Below are 18,244 nucleotides of genomic sequence, written 5' to 3'. Positions count from 1 at the left end.
TATTGAACAGCACAGAAAGCATCACATGGGGAAAGGATAATGGGTACTAGCAGACATTTTAAACAGAGGTTTACAAGAGATAAAGTCACTTATTCCAACCAACTCAGTTAACAGACATCACTGTTTACTGATCAATATCAAATGTTGCATGTTGTATTCCACATTTCCAATAACTAGTCATGTTATAACGTTGCTTTAAATCTCTAGTTTTACTGTTTTCAGCAGATAATGCATGGCATTACTCAAGGGTCTAGGGCATAGAAGACAGGAAATAACTTAAGATTGTAGTTATTTTTATAATCTTGAGTTATTTTTTTAAAACTGTCTATAGCCAGGAAGCAGAGAAAGATGAAAACTTGGCACTTCATTCATTTTCTATCTGAATCTAGTTTTAAATGAAGATTAATCATAATAGAATACAGGTGACATGGAAACAGAGGGAAAGATTACTTGTAGGGAGGAAAGAGACAAGATAGGGACAGTGGGATGGGACAATGGGGCAGGGCAGTGGGCGGGGCAGAGGGCTGGGGGCTGGGCAGTGGGGCAGGGCAGAGGGCTGGGCCCTCCCACATCAGTCATTATCCGGAAAATGCCCTCCAGACTTGCTTACAGGCAATCTGATGGAGACATTTTCTCAACTGAGGATCCTCCTCCCAGATAACCCTAGCTTGTGTCAACCTGACAAAAAAACTAACCAGGACAGGTGTTAACTACTTCTTACAGATGAAAACCGTTGAGAAAACACATTCCAGTTAATAAATGGATGTGAATAGAAAGACACCATTCAGGTCTTTGAACTCCTTCCAAGTTGTCAGCTAAAAGTCACCGAAGGTTCAGCTATGGTTCTTTTCATCCACTGACTGACAAGATAATTAAGTTTGTTCCATTGTGAAGGAAGCGAAGCAGTAGAAATCACTTGACTTTTCAAGGGGGATTGTTACTGGTCTTCCACTTTTTTCATGCCAGTGTTTCAAGTGATTCCTTTGTTTGTGCCTTTGAGCTTTACAAACCCAGAAAAGTAAGGTTTTTGTAGATGTGCAGGGTGCCTACTCTTTTAAGGGGAGGAAAAGCAATTGTGGAAGAAGCTGTACATTATCTAGCACATCAGATTTAGAAATAGAGGTGAACGATGTAGAAATCGATGTGGGTATATCCTTGAAAAGGCTTCTCAGATGTATCAAAACCTTAGATGTGCTTACTAATAGTGGCTCAGCCTTCCCCACTGTTAATTGTCCTTAGCTTTAGAAAGCTATTGTGTCTGTTATGAGACACTAGTGTTCACCATTAGCATCTTCAACAGGCAGTTCCATGAAAGTGGGTGCTACTAAAATCCCTGTCTTGCAAAGAAGGAACTTAGCAAGTAATAACCAGTGAAGTGTTGAAGATAAAATTATAACAAATCTGGTTTCACAGATCTTCACAGATCTTCACAGATTTTCAATTCAGACCAGTCTAGACCAAAAATTATTTGTAGTGCTCCACTAGCATCATCTCCTATGTGGCAGGTAGTATCCAAGTTGGAGTCAAGAAGATGGTATATAAGAAACAAGAGCCTCCACATAAAACCAGATACACTGAAACTAATAGAAGAGAAGGTGGGGAAAAGCCTCGAATACTTGGGCACAGGGGAAAAGTTCCTGAACAGAACTCCAATGGCATATGCTCTAAGATCGAAAATTGACAAATGGGACTTCATAAAATTGCAAAGTTTCTGTATGGCAAAGGACACTGTCAATAGGACAAAACGACAACCAACAAATTGGGAAAAGATCTTTACCAATCCTTCATCTGATAGAGGGCTAATATCCAATATATACAAAGAACTCAAGAAATTAGACTCCAGACAACCAAATTACCCTATTAAAAAATGGGGTATAGAGCTTAACAAAGAATTTTCAACGGAAGAAACTCGAATGGCCGAGAAGCATCTAAAGAAATGTTCAGCATCCTTAGTCGTCAGGGAAATGCAAATCAAAACAACCCTGAGATTCCATCTCACACCAGTCAGAATGGCTAAGATTAAAAATTCAGGTGATAGTAGATGCTGGCGAGGGTGTGGAGAAAGAGGAACACTCCTCCATTGTTGGTGGGACTGCAAGATGGTGCAACCACTTTGGAAATCAGTCTGGAGGTTCCTCAGAAAATTGGACATAGCATTACCCGAGGATCCAGCTATACCACTCCTAGGCATATACCCAGAAGATGCTCGAACATATAACAAGGATATATGCTCAACTATGTTCATAGCAGCCTTATTTATAAGAGCCAGGAGCTGGAAAGAACCCAGATGTCCTTCAACTGAGGAATGGATTCAAAAAATGTGGTATATTTACACAATGGAGTATTACTCAGCTATTAAAAACAATGAATTCGAGAGATTCCTTGGTAAATGGATGGAACTAGAAATTATCATCCTGAGTGAAGTAAGCCAATCACAAAAGAAGACACATGGTATTCACTCACTGATTATTGGATATTAGCCTAGAACCTTGAAATGCCCAAGATGCAACTCACAGGCCACATGAAGCCCATAAAGAAGGAAGACCAAGTGAGGGTGATTCGGTCCTTCTTAGAAGGAGCAACAAAATACTCAAGGGAGCAAATATGGAGACAAAGTGAGGGACAGAAACTGAAGGAGGGGCCGTCTCAAGACCACCCCACCTGAGTATCTATCCCATGTGCAATCACCAAAGGTAGATGCTGATGTGGAAGACAGGAAGTGCATGCTGATAAGAGCCTGATATGGATATCTCCTCAGAGGCCCTCAAGAGTCAGACATATTCAGAGGCAGATGCTCACAACTAGCCATTGAAGTGATCATGGGGTTCTCAATAGAGGAGTTAGAGTGAAGACTGAAGGAGCTGAAAGGGTTTGTGGCACCATGAGGAGAGCAACAATACCAACCAACCACAGCTCCCAGGGTCTAAACCACCAGCCTGGGAGCACTTAGGGGGGGATCCAGGGCTTCAGCTGAATATGTAAAAGTGGAGGGCCCTGCTGGGCATAGGTGGAAGAAGAGAACCTTGACCTCATGAAGGCTGGATGCCCCAGGGGGTGGGAATTTTGAGGGTGGGGAGGTGGGAGTGGGGGGGTGTAGATAGAGGTTACATCCACAGAGAAGAAGAAGGAGGGGCGAGGGGATTGGGGGTTCCGAGGGGGTGGTGGGGGATGGGGTAAGGGGACAACATAGGAAATGTAAATAAATCATCCAATAAAAAAAAAAAAGAAAAAAAAAAAAGAAACAAGAGCATGAGCACAGCTCGATTGGTGTGCTCTTTTAACATGGTTTAACTCGTTGGCTACTTCCAGGTATCAGAGATAAATCTTGCTCTCTTCTGACAATGACAATAATTTTACCAGTGTCTAAACCAAATAATCTCTAGTAAGTCTTGGGGTGACATTCCTTAACTTTGTGAAATGTTGATGTTTACTGCTTACCCTAATAACATGTTTTAAAATGGAAGGCAATGATAGTATTCAGTAAACCGGAATTACTATTTTTGAAAAAGATTATACTGACTTCACTACAAGCCAGTTTTACTTAAATCAGGGTTGTCCAACAAGAATGTTCTGTTAGCCATTTATGATGGGAGTCCTGGTGTATGAATTAGATTATTGTACACTAGCCTCAGCCAGCAAGCACTTCTTCAGCGATAGATTATGGGTAGGAGGATCCAGGGGTTCAGAAGATAAAGAAAGATAGGAAGGTTGGGGTCAGGAGGTCTTGCACAAGCTATGCTTCATACCAACCAAGTTTATTAAGAAGTACAGCAATTTATCTACAATTTGTGAGGGGGAAAATAGGACAGAGTCAGTGGGAAGTTATCATACGATGGGACAAAGACTAATGAAGCAATGAGTGTTGCACAAAAGGCACAGAAGATGCACTTGGGGTCAAGCACATCACAGAACGACCTCATGGTGGCCTCGAAACTGATAACTTTAGTCACTCCTGGGGAAAAGACTGTTTGCCAGGAACCTTTACCCCCTTACTGGACCTTGCTAAGTCTGCCCCTAAACATAGATACAGAACTAGGTTCCCTTTATCCTTTCATCAGGCCTCTGAGGAAGCCTTAGATTGGCTTGACTCCAAACAGTACACATAAAAGCCATGAGATGGTTTTGCTTGCAATGATACAGTATCTATTTCTCTTTAGTAGCCTCTTAAAAATGTTTTTGATTTTTGATAATTTCATACAATGTACTTTAATAATATTCACCCTCTTCCCAACTCCTTCTAGGTCTTACTTCAACTCCCTACCCACTCAACCTCAGGTTCTCTCTTTTCCCACCACCCACTGCTTTCTCTCCCTTACGAAAAACAATGAAGTCCAATTGTGTTGGCTGACTCCTCTTGGAGTGTGGGTGATATACCAGGTCACTCTACTGAAGAAAATTGACTTTGCCTGTCATCACAGCAATAGAAAGCAAATTAAGACATTGTATACACTCTCTCAGCATCAATCAAAAGCCAATAGCTCCTTAGACAGGAGTCAGATTTCATGCCTCCACTCTTTTATACTGAGATTTTGTCTTGTTTGAGCTTATGCATGTCTTGTGTATGCTGATGACACAACGTCTGTGAGCTCATGTGTACATCTGTCCTGTTGTATCTAAAAAACAGTCTCCTTGAAGTTACCCACCACCTCTGGCTCTTACAACTTTTCTGTCCTCTTTTTCACATAGATCCTTGAATCTTTAAAGGGGGTAAAGAGATATAACATAGACACCCCTTTTAGAGCTGAACATTCCAACATTTCTTATTCTCAAATTGATCAGTTGTGCATCTGTGTATTGATTACCATCTACTGCAAGAAGGCAATTCTCGGATGAGGTTTGAGTGCTACATTGATCTCTAGCTATAGCGAGGAGTTGTTTTATTGCCATGCCCATTCAGCAAAATAATAGTAGTAGCTTTTCCCATAGGGCCTAATACATATCTAACCTCGAGTTCTTGGCCTTATTGGCAGTATCAAGTATGGGTTTCATCTTGTGAAGCAGACCTTAAGTCCAAGCAAAAGTTATCGGTTGCTCCCAAAACGTTCTTGCACTGTTGGATCAGCGAACATATCTTGCCAGTCAGATAATTACTGTAGCTCACAGCATTCATGGTTGAGCTGGACTGATGGTCACTTTTCTCTTCCAGTTGTGTGTCTAGCACCTTACAACACTCTGAATTCTAATCAGTAGGGGTGAAGCTTCTTGTTGAAATAGATTTCTCCATCTTCTGTGACTCAAATATAGGATGTCTTCAGCTGTAGAGTTTTACTATTAGGTTCTAGAGGATAGCAAATAGCATTGGCAACCATCCATAATATTAGCGAGTCTATGGGATGCCTTTTGCCAATGACTCAAAAAGATATAACTCAGTCTGGGTACTGGATGTTTTATTTGGTCTGGTTAGGGACATCATTGCCCCCTCCCCACTACAGAGTAATTCCATTTAAGCTCCTTTTATATACGTATATATTTTAGTAAGCTTCTACAATAGTAGGTATCCATGTTTTTTTCAAAAGGATTCTAATGTTAGTTATTCTCCCCCGCTTACATCCCTCCTCTAGCCTGTCCTCACATCCTCCATTCCATTTTTCTATAACACTGTTTCTATTTCCTCTTCCTTGAAAGAGTCCCCCAGCCCATGTTCCTTTACTAGTTACCTAACCTCTGTTGGTATTCTGAACAATATATACACATATCCAAAATTCAAAGGCTAACATCCATATATGACAAAAAACATAAAGTGTTATCTTCCTAGGTCTGGGTTACCTTACATAGGATGACTATTTCCAGTTCCACGCATTTTCCTGTAAATTATACTTTTTAACAGCTGAATAATAGTCCATTGTGCAAATGTACCACATATTATTATCCCTTCATCAGACAATGCACTTCTAGATTGCTTCCAATTATTGGCTATTATGAATAGAGCCTCCATGAATATGAATGAGCAAGTATTTCTATAATGTAATATGGTCTATCTAGACAAACATTTTATGTTTTCTGTCATACATGAATGTTAGTCTTTAACTTTTGGATATGTATATATATCCTTCAGAATACCACCAGCCAGACTGTCCTCATTTCACTAGGCTAGGCAGTGGAATACTGATGTCAACAGAAGGTGGTGTTCCTGACCTTATAGGTACACTCTTGACTTTCCTCCCACAGAAGCCCATAGCTTTCAGTATTTGACACTGAGGTTCTTGACCTATGGAGTTTAACAATTAAATGATGTCACACATATTTTCTGTTCTGCCTTCTGGGCAGGAACGAAGATCCTGCTTGAGCCTGGGTGGTTCACTAGTTGGTCCTGTTGCTTCTTTAACAGAATTACAACAATCCTTTTGTGTTCTCACATGGGAACATCTCTCTCCAACAAGATCTCGAGTTCCTTGCAGTATCCAGTGTAGTGATGAATACTTGTTGACCTGATTTCTTAATGTTTTATCTAGAATTTCTACTTGGATAATAAAGGGAAAAAAGAAAACAAGGAAACCAATGAGAAAATGAATGCTAAAAACAAAGAATACTTACTTGAGGTAAGCTTCACTTTGCATAATACAAAAAAAGCACAAGACATTTGCTAGATCTATTAAATTATTGCCTCACACAATAATAGAGACTTCTGAAATGCGCTATAAAATTTTAACTTGCAGTTTTAGATGCTAGTTGTTATCAAATGATAACGATTTAGACAATTCAATGACTTTTTTGAGTCAGTTATAATAAAGTATGACTTTAGACAAAAAAGTTTGCTTTTAAGAAATTGAATTAGTAATTCTGTCACTAAAAAGACATGAATCGTCATGAAACTCTCTGTGACATGTATGTTCCACTTCATGAAACTCACTATGACATGGATGCCTCACTTTATGACTCATTCTGACGTGTATGTTCTATTTCATGACACTCACTGTGACATGTATGTTCCACTTCATGAAGCTCAGTATGAGATGTACATTCTACTTTATGATACTCACTGTGACATGTATGTTTTCACTTCATGAAGATCAGTAAGACATGTATGTTCTACTTCATGACACTCATTGTGACATGGTATTCTATGTCATGACACTATGACATGTATGTTCTACTTCATGAAGCTCCATATGACATGTATGTTCTACTTCACAACACTCACTGTGACATGCATGTTTCGCTTCATGAAAATTGCTATGACATATATGTTCTAGTTCATAACACTCATTGTGACATGTATATTCTATTTCATGACACTCAGTGACATTTTTGTTCCATTTCATGACACTCACTGTAACATGTATGCTCTACTTCACAACACTCACTGTGACATGTATTTTCTACTTCACAACACTCACTGTGACATGTATGTTTCACTTCATGACACTCACAGTGACATGTATGTTCTACTTTATGACTCACTGTAACATGTATGTTCTACTTCACAATGCTTACTGTGGCATGTATGTTCTACTTCATGACACCTACTGTGACATTTATTCAGCTTCATGACACTTGCTGTGACATCTGTGTTTCATCTCAGAAGGGTTCTATGGAATCATGTGTAAGGATTTCCAAATCTTTGTCTTTGGCAAAGCTCTTCTAGCAGCCCAGAAGAAGTGTGAAGTCTAGAGATAGAGACATGACTTAGGATGTAACTCTGTCAGTTGGTCACGTGCTAATGGCTAGAACACACCTCTGTGAGCCTCAGTAGCAAATCATATGGGATCATCATGGAGATTCAGAGAGGAGATGAATGCCTAGCACCTTTGATGGTCGACATAGGGGGCACACTCCTTAAATTCCTACTGTTAGAAGCTATTGAGGCAACTTGCTAAAGACCACGACCATCTAGCAGGTCTCAGGTCACACATGGAAACCCTAGAGCCCCAGGCAAGTTGCCTTTATTCACTCCCAACATAGTGTTGATCTGTCTTTAATTAATAGACTTTTCTTTCAGAAGTGCAGATCTGGTAAGGAACACAGCACCTACGGAACCAATTTACTGACTCTAAACTGCACCATATTCTGTCCCCCGATGGGCTCACCTCCTCCTGTGTTTCCATTCCCTGCCATGTTCTAGAAGCCCTAGACTAAAACTGGAGCAGGTTCTAGATCCTTGCTGCCACCCCCCAAAGTCCTGAACATGCTCTTCCTGGTCTAGTCTGAACTGTAATGGGCATGTCAACGGAGGCCCAACAATGAAAATGAGACATCCTTTCTACTCCAGCCCTTAGACTCTAGAACAGCAGTTCTCAACCTGGGGGTCAAACAACTCTTTCACAGGGGCCACCTAAGACCATTGGAAAACATTTCTAATGGTCTTCCATCTCTAGGTAGATCTGCCCACATACAAGAACCCAGTAAAGCATAGGAAACTTTAGTGAACTGTATTGACTGAACTATGCAATGTATCATCTTTTATATTATTAAAGCTGTTGTTAGATATTTCATAATGTAAAATTACATGTTGTTTTGTGATTAATCACTATGCTTTAATTATGTTCAATTTGTAATAATGAAAATACACCCTGAATATCAGATATTTACTTTAATATTCACAACAGTAGCAAAATTACAGTTGTGAAGTAACAACAAGAATAATTTATGTTTGGGGGTCACCCGGACATGAGGAGCTGTATTAAAGTGTCACACATTAGGAAGGTTGAGAACCACTGCCCTGGTATGAATTGATGAAAATGAAACACTAATGTCGCCGAAAGCAAGGATAGGAAGAGTTCTGACATGTCTAGTGATGGCAGAGACTGACTGTCATGGAAAATATTTTCCTGCCAGAGTCATGTGCTTTAACCAATGATTAGAAATTAATTGTCTATAAGAGAACACCTGCTTGTGTGAGGATTGATACAGTTGCATGGATAGCCCTTTAGATTTGATTTCAAAAGTATGCACAGCTAAACGTGAACAAAAATACAAAAGCGTTGTTCTGCCATCAGCTTTGGGCCAAAAATCCATATACTTAATAGAGGACAAGCCAACTGCTACCTGAACCAGAGGGTCACAGAGAGAAATGTGAACAGACCAGTTCTCCAGCTCTCCTGCACAGATGTTTACTTTGGAGGATGCATTTATGAAACTATACTGATAATATAATATTAAAAGAAAATGATAACCTTGCATATCCAAGCAAAAGAATAAGAATAATGTGAAATCTATCCCATTGCTTTTAAAAAATTTTATTGAGAATTATAAATTTCTATGCAAGATTTGAACATACATACCCAGAAAATGTATTTTACCCTGTTTATTATTGTCTTAATAATGGCCCTTCTTGTGTTTGAAAACTTAAAATAATAAAATATTAACTTATTTTATGTGTAGAATTATATAATAATCTTACTACTTAATGGTGATAAAATATCAATTCTTTTTTGTTTGTTTGTTTTGCTTTTGGGGGTTGTCGTTGGTTTTGTTTTTTGTTTTTGTTTTGAGATAGAGTTTCATTCTACATACCACTCTTGCCTGGAACTTACTCACCCAAGCTGGGCTCATACTTGTGGCAATTCTCCTGCTTTAACCCCCTCAAGTGCTGAAATTATGAGCAGGAGCCACCCATGCCTGGCTAGTAGTCACCTTACTCATGTGGAAAGAAATTGTTATGTTCCAACTCATAACAATATTAGAAGGCTTTATTGGATACTTACTTTTACAATATAATAATATTATACTCACAGCCAAAATCAAACTATTGCTCCATTTTTACAAAAACAGAAGCTGAGATGTAGTGATCCACAGATACATAGCTCAGCTGCAAGAAGTGGCGACACAGACCAGGACCCTGCATCTTTGGTACAGTGAGCTCTTCTCCTCACAACATACAAAGCACGTCTTCAATCTTTCCAACAGAATTGACTTAACCTGGGAATATTCTTTAAATGTGAACAGAATGTGTGTTTCATGCCTCTGGGTTCTGTTTTCAGGAAAGTTTCTGTGGCACATCTATCATCGTACCAGAACTTGAAGGAGCTCTTTATTTGAAAGAAGATGGGAAAAAATCCTGGAAACGGCGCTACTTTCTTCTAAGAGCTTCTGGAATTTATTATGTTCCCAAAGGAAAGACAAAGGTCTGTCTGTCAGTTTTTTCTATAACAACATGTATGAGACAATCAATATTTAAAAAAAAAAAACCCATAGGTTTGTCCCACAGGTAAGTCTCAGGTTTTTGCAGAAGATGGGGTAGAAAGATGGTAAGACCCAGAGGGAGTTTGCTGTGAGATCGTGTCTCCTAGCAATATCAAAAGCTACATACATAAAGTCTCAGCAACACAACTGCCTAAACATGAGCTGACCAAGGACAACAATAGACATGCTAATGTGGACATGGGAAAGCCCATGAGGCTTCACCCCTATACAGAGAACTACAAGCAACTGGTAATGCTGATAGAGAAATAGTCTTCCCCAGGGAAGAGCACACCAATTGGTTATCCAAAGCAAATGGTCATTTCTGAAAGCCTATAATATTGTATTTAGAAATACACATGTAGTCGCCATTACTGAAAAAGAGGCTATGAATTTGAGAGAGAGTAAGGATGGGTATATACAGGAGGGCTTGAAGAGAGGAAAGGGAATGGGGAAATAAGGTAATTATAAATCTCAAAAATTAAAATAAATATTTTTAAGACAAGTTTATTTTGGCTCAGTTTTGGAGATCAGCCTATTGTTTTGAGTCTGTGGCAAGGCAACTCCTTATAGGAAGTAACCTGGCAGGGGAAGGCCTTACCTCAGGGCTAGAAGCAAAAGAGAGAAGCCAGGGTCCCACAACCCCTTCTGGAAACACACAAGTAGTCCCACCGCCTATTGGTGCTACCCCCTCTCAGTAGTGCCACAGGCCTTAGCATATGACCCTTAGAGGTCATTCTACCACAATTGGAAAGCAACATAACAAAATGAAAAATAAAGATGGCACCTGTATGAGGAAACATCTTATGAGGGCGAGACACAGAAATACATCAGGAGGCGGTAAGCTTGGCTTTAGCTAAAGGTACCATGGTCAGCTATCATGGTACCATGGGACCTGTGCTATTGCACAATCTACACAATTATATGTACTACGATACAAAATCATTGAAGTGATTTGAGTTTTCTATAGCTTTCTCTTGAATATAAAAGTAAATTCCATGTTATAAAGTCATGGGCTATCAAGATGGCTCAGCAGATAAAGATGCCTCCTGCCAAGCCTGACCAACTCTATTCTGAAAACTTTTTTCTTTATATTAATCCCTTTGTTCTATGATCATTATGATCAAAACTATTTTATCTAAAATCTCAGTTGAGTTAGAAGCTTAAGATCTTCGTTAGATTTAAATCTTATATTCTGAATAGTGATTTTTTTTTCAGAGGCATGCTTAATTCATTATGCTTTTAATTTATCAGAGTATTTTAGATGTCATTTAAGTTTTGCTTGGCAAGCTGGGATCACTGACTTGAATCTACAAACGTATAGTAAATTGTTCTAAATCTAATATTATGGCTCTGATCATTAACCCTACTGAGGCCTTTCTTGCAGAATTGGGATGGTCTGGTTTTTCTCGCCCATAAAAAGCCGAAGTGTTTTTGTGTCTCATCCTCATGAAATGTTTACCTCTGTCTAGAATACGAGGAACAGGGTTTCACCAAGTGACACATTTGTGGATTCCCAGTTTCCTCTAGTAAGCCTTATCCCATTTTCCCAAGCAGGGAAGTCACCAGTCAGGCACACACACACACACACACACACACACACACACACACACCTCCCCTCTGGGTCTCTGTGTCACTCTAGGTCATTGTAGATAATTCTTGATGCAAGGCACATGTTGCCCAACTTTGCCTTTTTATTCTGGTGTGAATCTTAGACCTGGTTCTTCCTACCTCTGCCACATTTACACCAGTTCATCACTGGACACGCAACATTGGTAAGCAAATGATTTCTTTTATTTGACAACAGAGATGTCCCAAGAAGTTGGATATAAAACATGTAAGTAAGCCTGAAACAACAGGTGAAATAGCCTGTGATCACCTTAAGGTTGAGCAACTGTTGCCACGAACATTAGGGTGGAGGTCAGAGGGCAAAAGTCAGAAGTACAGTCATTGGGGAAAGACATAAAAAACACATGGTTCACAGCTGCCATGCTTGTCTCCACAACAGAGGAAGCTTGCCTGGAAAATGATTGTGACTAAACAAACTAGCCAAGTAAGAAATCATTTTTCTTTATACAGCAATATGAAAATAAAACATACTTCAAATTCTGTGCAGAGCAGGAGTAACACTGTAGAATAAACAAATGTATGGAATAAACACAAACATTCAAGATGCACATTACATAAAATAGACAATGTTTACCAAACAAAAAGTGGTTCTACGAATCTTTGAAAATTCAAGTTGTGTTCTTTTTACTTTTTTTTTTAATTTTTTTTATTGGATATTTTATTTACATTTCATATGTTGTCCCCTTACCCCATCCCCCACCCACCCAGGAACCCCCTATCCCCTTACCCCTCCTCCTTCTTCTCTGTGGATGTGACCCCTACCTACCCCCGACTCCCACTTTCCCACCCTCAAAATTCCCACCCCCTGGGGCGTCCAGGCTTCATGAGGTCAAGGATCTCATCTTCCACCTATGCCCAGCAGGGCCCTCCACTCTTACATATTCAGCTGAAGCCCTGGATCCCTCCCTAAGTCCTCCCAGGCTGGTGGTTTAGACCCTGGGAGCTGTGGTTGGTTGGTATTGTTGCTCTCCTCATGGTGCCACAAACCCTTTCAGCTCCTTCAGTCCTCACTCTAACTCCTCCATTGAGAACCCCATGATCAGTTCAATGGCTAGTTGTGAGCATCTGCCTCTGAATATGTCAGACTCTTGAAGGCCTCTGAGGAGATATCCATATCAGGCTCTTATCAGCATGCACTTCCTGACTTCCACATCAGCATCTACCTTTGGTGACTGCACATGGGATGGATACTCAGGTGGAAAGGTCTTCAAATGGCCCCTCCTTCAGTTTCTGTCCCTCACTTTGTCTCCATATTTGCTACCTTGAGTATTTTGTTGCTCCTTCTAAGAAGAACCGAATCACCCCCACTTGGTCTTCCTTCTTTATGAGCTTCATGTGGCCTGTGAGTTGCATCTTGGGCATTTCAAGGTTCTGGGCTAATATCCGATAATCAGTGAGTGAATACCATGTGTGTTCTTTTGTGATTGGCTTACTTCACTCAGGATGATGATTTCTAGTTCCATCCATTTACCTAGGAAACTCTCGAATTCATTGTTTTTAATAGCTGAGTAATACTCCATTGTGTAAATATACCACATGTTTTGAATCCATTCCTCAGTTGAAGGACATCTGGGTTCTTTCCAGCTCCTGGCTATTATAAATAAGGCTGCTATGAACATAGTTGAGCATATGTCCTTGTTATATGTTCGAGCATATTCTGGGTATATGCCTAGGAGTGGTATAGCTAGATCCTCAGGTAATGCTATGTCCAATTTTCTGAGGAACCGCCACACTGATTTCCAAAGTGGTTGCACCATCTTGCAGTCCCACCAACAATGGAGGAGTGTTCCTCTTTCTCCACACCCTCGCCAGCATCTACTATCACCTGAATTTTTAATCTTAGCCATTCTGACTGGTGTGAGATGGAATCTCAGGGTTGTTTTGATTTGCATTTCCCTGATGACTAAGGACACTGAACATTTCTTTAGGTGCTTCTCGGCCATTCAAATTTCTTCCATTGAAAATTCTTTGTTAAGCTCTATACCCCATTTTTTAATAGGGTTATTTGGTTGTCTGGAGTCTAATTTCTTGAGTTCTTTGTATATATTGGATATTAGCCCTCTATCAGATGAAGGATTGATAAAGATCTTTTCCCAATTTGTTGGTTGTCGTTTTGTCCTATTGACAGTGTCCTTTGCCTTACAGAAACTTTGCAATTTTATGAAGTCCCATTTGTCAATTCTCGATCTTAGAGCATATGCCATTGGTGTTCTGTTCAGGAACTTTTCCCCTGTGCCCAAGTATTCGAGGCTCTTCCCCACCTTCTCTTCTATTAGTTTCAGTGTATCTGGTTTTATGTGGAGGTCCTTTATCCACGTAGACTTGAGCTTTGTACAAGGAGATAAGAATGGATCAATTTTCATTCTTCTACATGTTGTCCTCCAGTTGAACCAGCACCATTTGTTGAAAATGCTGTCCTTTTTCCACTGGACAGTTTTAGCTCCTTTGTCAAAGATCAAGTGACCATAGGAATGTGGGTTCATTTCTGGGTCTTCAATTCTATTCCATTGATCTTCCTGCCTGTCTCTGTACCAATACCAGGCAGTTTTTATCACTATTGCTCTGTAGTACAGCTTGAGGTCAGGGATGGTGATTCCTCCAGAAGTTCTTTTATTGTTAAGAATAGTTTTCGCTATCCTGGGTTTTTTGTTATTCCATATGAATTTGAGAATTTCCTTTTCTAACTCTGTGAAGAATTGAGTTGGGATTTTAATGAGGATTGCATTGAATCTGTAGATTACTTTTGGCAAGATGGCCATTTTTATTATATTAATCCTGCCAATACATGAGCATGGGAGATCTTTCCATCTTCTGAGATCTTCGATTTCTTTCTTCAGGGACTTGAAGTTGTCATACAGGTCTTTCACTTGCTTGGTTAGATTCACACCAAGGTATTTCATATTATTTGTGACTATTGTGAAGGATGTCATTTCCCTAATTTCTTTTTCAATCTGTTTATCTTTCATGTAGAGGAAGGCTACTGATTTGTTTGAGTTGATTTTATAACCAGCCACTTTGCTGAAGTTATTTATCAGGCTTAGGAGTTCTCTGGTGGAAGTTTGGGGGTCACTTAAGTATACTATCATATCATCTGCAAATAGTGATATTTTGACTTCTTCCTTTCCTATTTGTATCCCTTTGACTTCTTTTTGTTGCCTAATTGCTCTGGCTAGGACTTCCAGTACTATATTGAATAGGTAGGGTGAGAGTGGGCAGCCTTGTCTAGTCCCTGATCTTAGTGGGATTGCTTCAAGTTTCTCTCCATTTAGCTTGATGTTGGCTACTGGTTTGCTGTAAATTGCTTTTACTATGTTTAGGTATGGACCTTGAATTCCTGATCTTTCCAAGACTTTTATCATGAAGGGATGTTGAATTTTGTCAAATGCTTTCTCAGCATCTAGTGAGATGATCATGTGGTTTTTTCTTTGAGTTTGTTTATATAGTGGATTACATTGATGGATTTCCGAATATTGAACCATCCCTGCATTCCTGGGATAAAACCTACTTGATCATGATGGATGATTGTTTTGATGTGTTCTTGGATTCGGTTTGCTAGAATTTTATTGAGTATTTTTGCATCGATGTTCATAAGGGAGATTGGTCTGAAGTTCTCTTTCTTTGTCGTGTCTTTGTGGGGTTTGGGTATGAGTGTAATTGTAGCTTCATAGAACGAATTGGGTAGTGTTCCTTCTGTTTCTATTTTGTGGAATAGTTTGAAGAGAATTGGTATTATGTCTTCCTTGAAGGTCTGATAAAATTCAGCACTAAAACCATCTGGTCCTGGGCTTTTTTTTTAGTGGGGAGACTTTTAATGACTGCTGGTATTTCCCTAGGGGTTATAGGACTATTTAGATGGTTTATCTGCTCCTGGTTTAACTTTGGGACCTGGTATCTGTCTAGGAAATTGTCCATTTCATCCAGGTTTTCCAGTTTTGTTGAGTATAGGCCTTTGTAGTAGGATCTGATGATTTTTTTAATTTCTTCAGTTTCTGTTGTTATGTCTCCTTTTTCAGTTCTGATTTTATTAATTTGGATACTGTCTCTGTGCCCTCTGGTTAATCTGGCTAAGAGTTTATCTATCTTGTTGATTTTCTCAAAGAACCAGCTCCTGGTTTTGTTGATATTTTGTATTGTTCTTTCTGTTTCTATTTGGTTGATTTCAGCCCTGAGTTTGATTATTTCCTGCCTTCTACTCCTCCTGGGTGTATTTGCTTCTTTTTGTTCTAGAGCTTTTAGTTGCGCAGTCAAGTTGTTAGTGTGTGCTCTTTCCAGTTTCTTTTTGTAGGCACTTAGAGCTATGAGTTTTCCTCTTAGCACTGCCTTCATGGAGTCCCACAAGTTTTGGTGTGATGTGTCCTCATTTTCATTGAATTCTAAAAATTCTTTAATTTCTTTCTTTATTTCTTCCTTGACCAAGTCATCATTGAGTAGAGAGTTGTTCAGTTTCCATGTGCATGTGGGTTTCCCATTGGTTTTGTCATTATTAAAGACCAGTCTTAGTCCGTGGTGATCTGATAAGATGCAAGGGATTATTTCAATCTTTTTGTATCTGTAGAGGCCTGTTTTGTGACCAATTATATGGTCTATTTTGGAGAAGGTACCATGAGGTGCTGAGAAAAAGGTATATTCTTTTGTTTTAGGATGAAATGTTCTATAGATGTCTGTTAAGTCCATTTGGTTCATAACTTCTGTTAATGTCAAAGTGTCTCTGTTTAGTTTCTGTTTCCATGATCTGTCCATTGCTGAGAGTGGGGTGTTGAAATCCCCCACTATTATTGTGTGAGGGGTAATGTGTGTTTTGAGCTTTAGTAAAGTTTCTTTTATGTATGTAGGTGCCCTTGCATTTGGAGCAGAATTGAGAGTTCACCTTGGTAGATTTTTCCTTTGATGAGTATGAAGTGTCCTTCCTTATCTTTTTTTATTAATTTTGGATGAAAGTCGATTTTATTTGATATTAGAATGGCTACTCCCACTTGTTTCTTGGGACCATTGGCTTGGAAAATTGTTTTCCACCCTTTTATTCTGAGGTAGTGTCTGTCTTTGTCACTGAGGTGCGTTTCTAGTATGCAGCAAAATTCTGGGTCTTTTTTGTGTATCCAGTCTGATAGTCTGCATCTTTTTATTGGGGAATTGAGACCATTGATGTTAAGAGATATTAAGGAAAAATGATTGTGGCTTCCTGTTATTTTTGTTATTAGAGGTAAAGTTATGTTTGTATAGTTATTTTCTTTTGGGGTTGTTGGAAGATTACTTCCTTGTTTTTTTCTAGGTTGTAGTTTCCCTCCTTGTGTTGGCGTTTTTCCATCAATTATCCTTTGAAGTGCTGGGTTTGTGGGAAGATATTGTGCAAATTTGGTTTTGTCATGGAATATCTTGGTTTCACCATCTATAGTGATTGAGAGTTTTGCTGGGTATAGTAATCTGGGCTGTCAATTGTGTTCTCTTAGGGTCTGTATGATGTCAGTCCAGGCTCTTCTGGCTTTTACAGTCTCTGGTGAGAAGTCTGGTGTAATTCTTATAGGTCTGCCTTTATATGTTACTTGACCTTTTTCCCTTACTGCTTTTAGTATTTTTTCTTTGTTTTGTGCATCTGATGTTTTGATTATTATGTGACTCGAGGTATTTCTTTTCTGGTCTAGTCTATTTGGTGTTCTGTAGGCTTCTTGTATGTTTATGGGCATCTTGTTCTTTAGGTTAGGGAAGTTTTCCTCAATAATTTTGTTGAATATATTTACTGGCCCTTTAAGTTGGGAATCTTCATTCTCATCTATACCTATTATCCTTAGGTTTGGTCTTCTCATTGTGTCCTGGATTTTCTGGATGTTTTGAGTTAGGAGTTTTTTGCATTTTGCATTTTCTTTGACAACTGTGTCAATATTTTCCACCGTATCTTCTGCATTGGAGATTCGCTCTTCTATCTCTTGTATTCAGTTGGTGATGCTTTCGTCTATGACTCCTGATCTCTTTCTTAGATTTTCTATTTCCATGGTTGTCTCCCTTTGAGCTTTCTTTATTGTTTCTATTTCCATTTTCAGATCCTGAATGTTTTTGTTTAATTCCTTCTTTGTGTTTTCTTCCATTTCTTTAAGGGATTTCTGTGATTCCTCTTTAAGGGCTTCTATCTGTTTACTTGTACTCTCCTGTATTTCTTTAAGGGAGTTACTTAATTCCTTCTTATAATCCTCTATCATCATCATGAGAAGTGATTTTAATTCTGAATCCTGCTTTTCAGGTGTGATGGGGTGTCCAGGGCTTGCTATATTGGGAGAACTGGGTACTGATTATGCCAAAAAACTTTGGTTTCTGTTGCTTATGTTCTTGCGCTTGCCTTTCGCCATCTGGTTAACTCTAGTGTTACCTGCCCTCACTGTGTGAGACTGGAGTCTGTATTTCCAGTTATCTTGCTTGTTGCAGAGCTCCTCAGAGTCCAGATGTCTCTGTAGTCTTATGATCCTAATCTCCTTGGTGTCTGCTGCTCTGAGTGCAGTGGCTCCTC

The 18,244-nt window shown here is 39.3% G+C and overlaps 1 protein-coding gene across 1 annotated transcript in view; it reads left to right on the top strand.

The window, feature by feature from the left end:
- The window catches only part of Apbb1ip (amyloid beta precursor protein binding family B member 1 interacting protein), a 100,789-nt gene that overhangs the window by 65,868 nt on the left and 16,677 nt on the right, over positions 1-18,244 (top strand). Inside the window, exons 8-9 of the mRNA XM_028764846.1 lie at positions 6,453-6,539; positions 9,921-10,064. Of these exons, the coding sequence (XP_028620679.1) occupies positions 6,453-6,539; positions 9,921-10,064 (231 nt within the window). The remainder of the gene's footprint in view (positions 1-6,452; positions 6,540-9,920; positions 10,065-18,244) is intronic.

The sequence above is a fragment of the Grammomys surdaster genome, unplaced genomic scaffold (genome assembly GCF_004785775.1).
Source record: "Grammomys surdaster isolate TR1022 unplaced genomic scaffold, NIH_TR_1.0 146, whole genome shotgun sequence".
NCBI lineage: Eukaryota > Metazoa > Chordata > Mammalia > Rodentia > Muridae > Grammomys > Grammomys surdaster.
The sequence above is the reverse complement of the archived record's forward strand: the minus strand, read 5'-3'. Positions and strand labels throughout refer to the sequence as shown.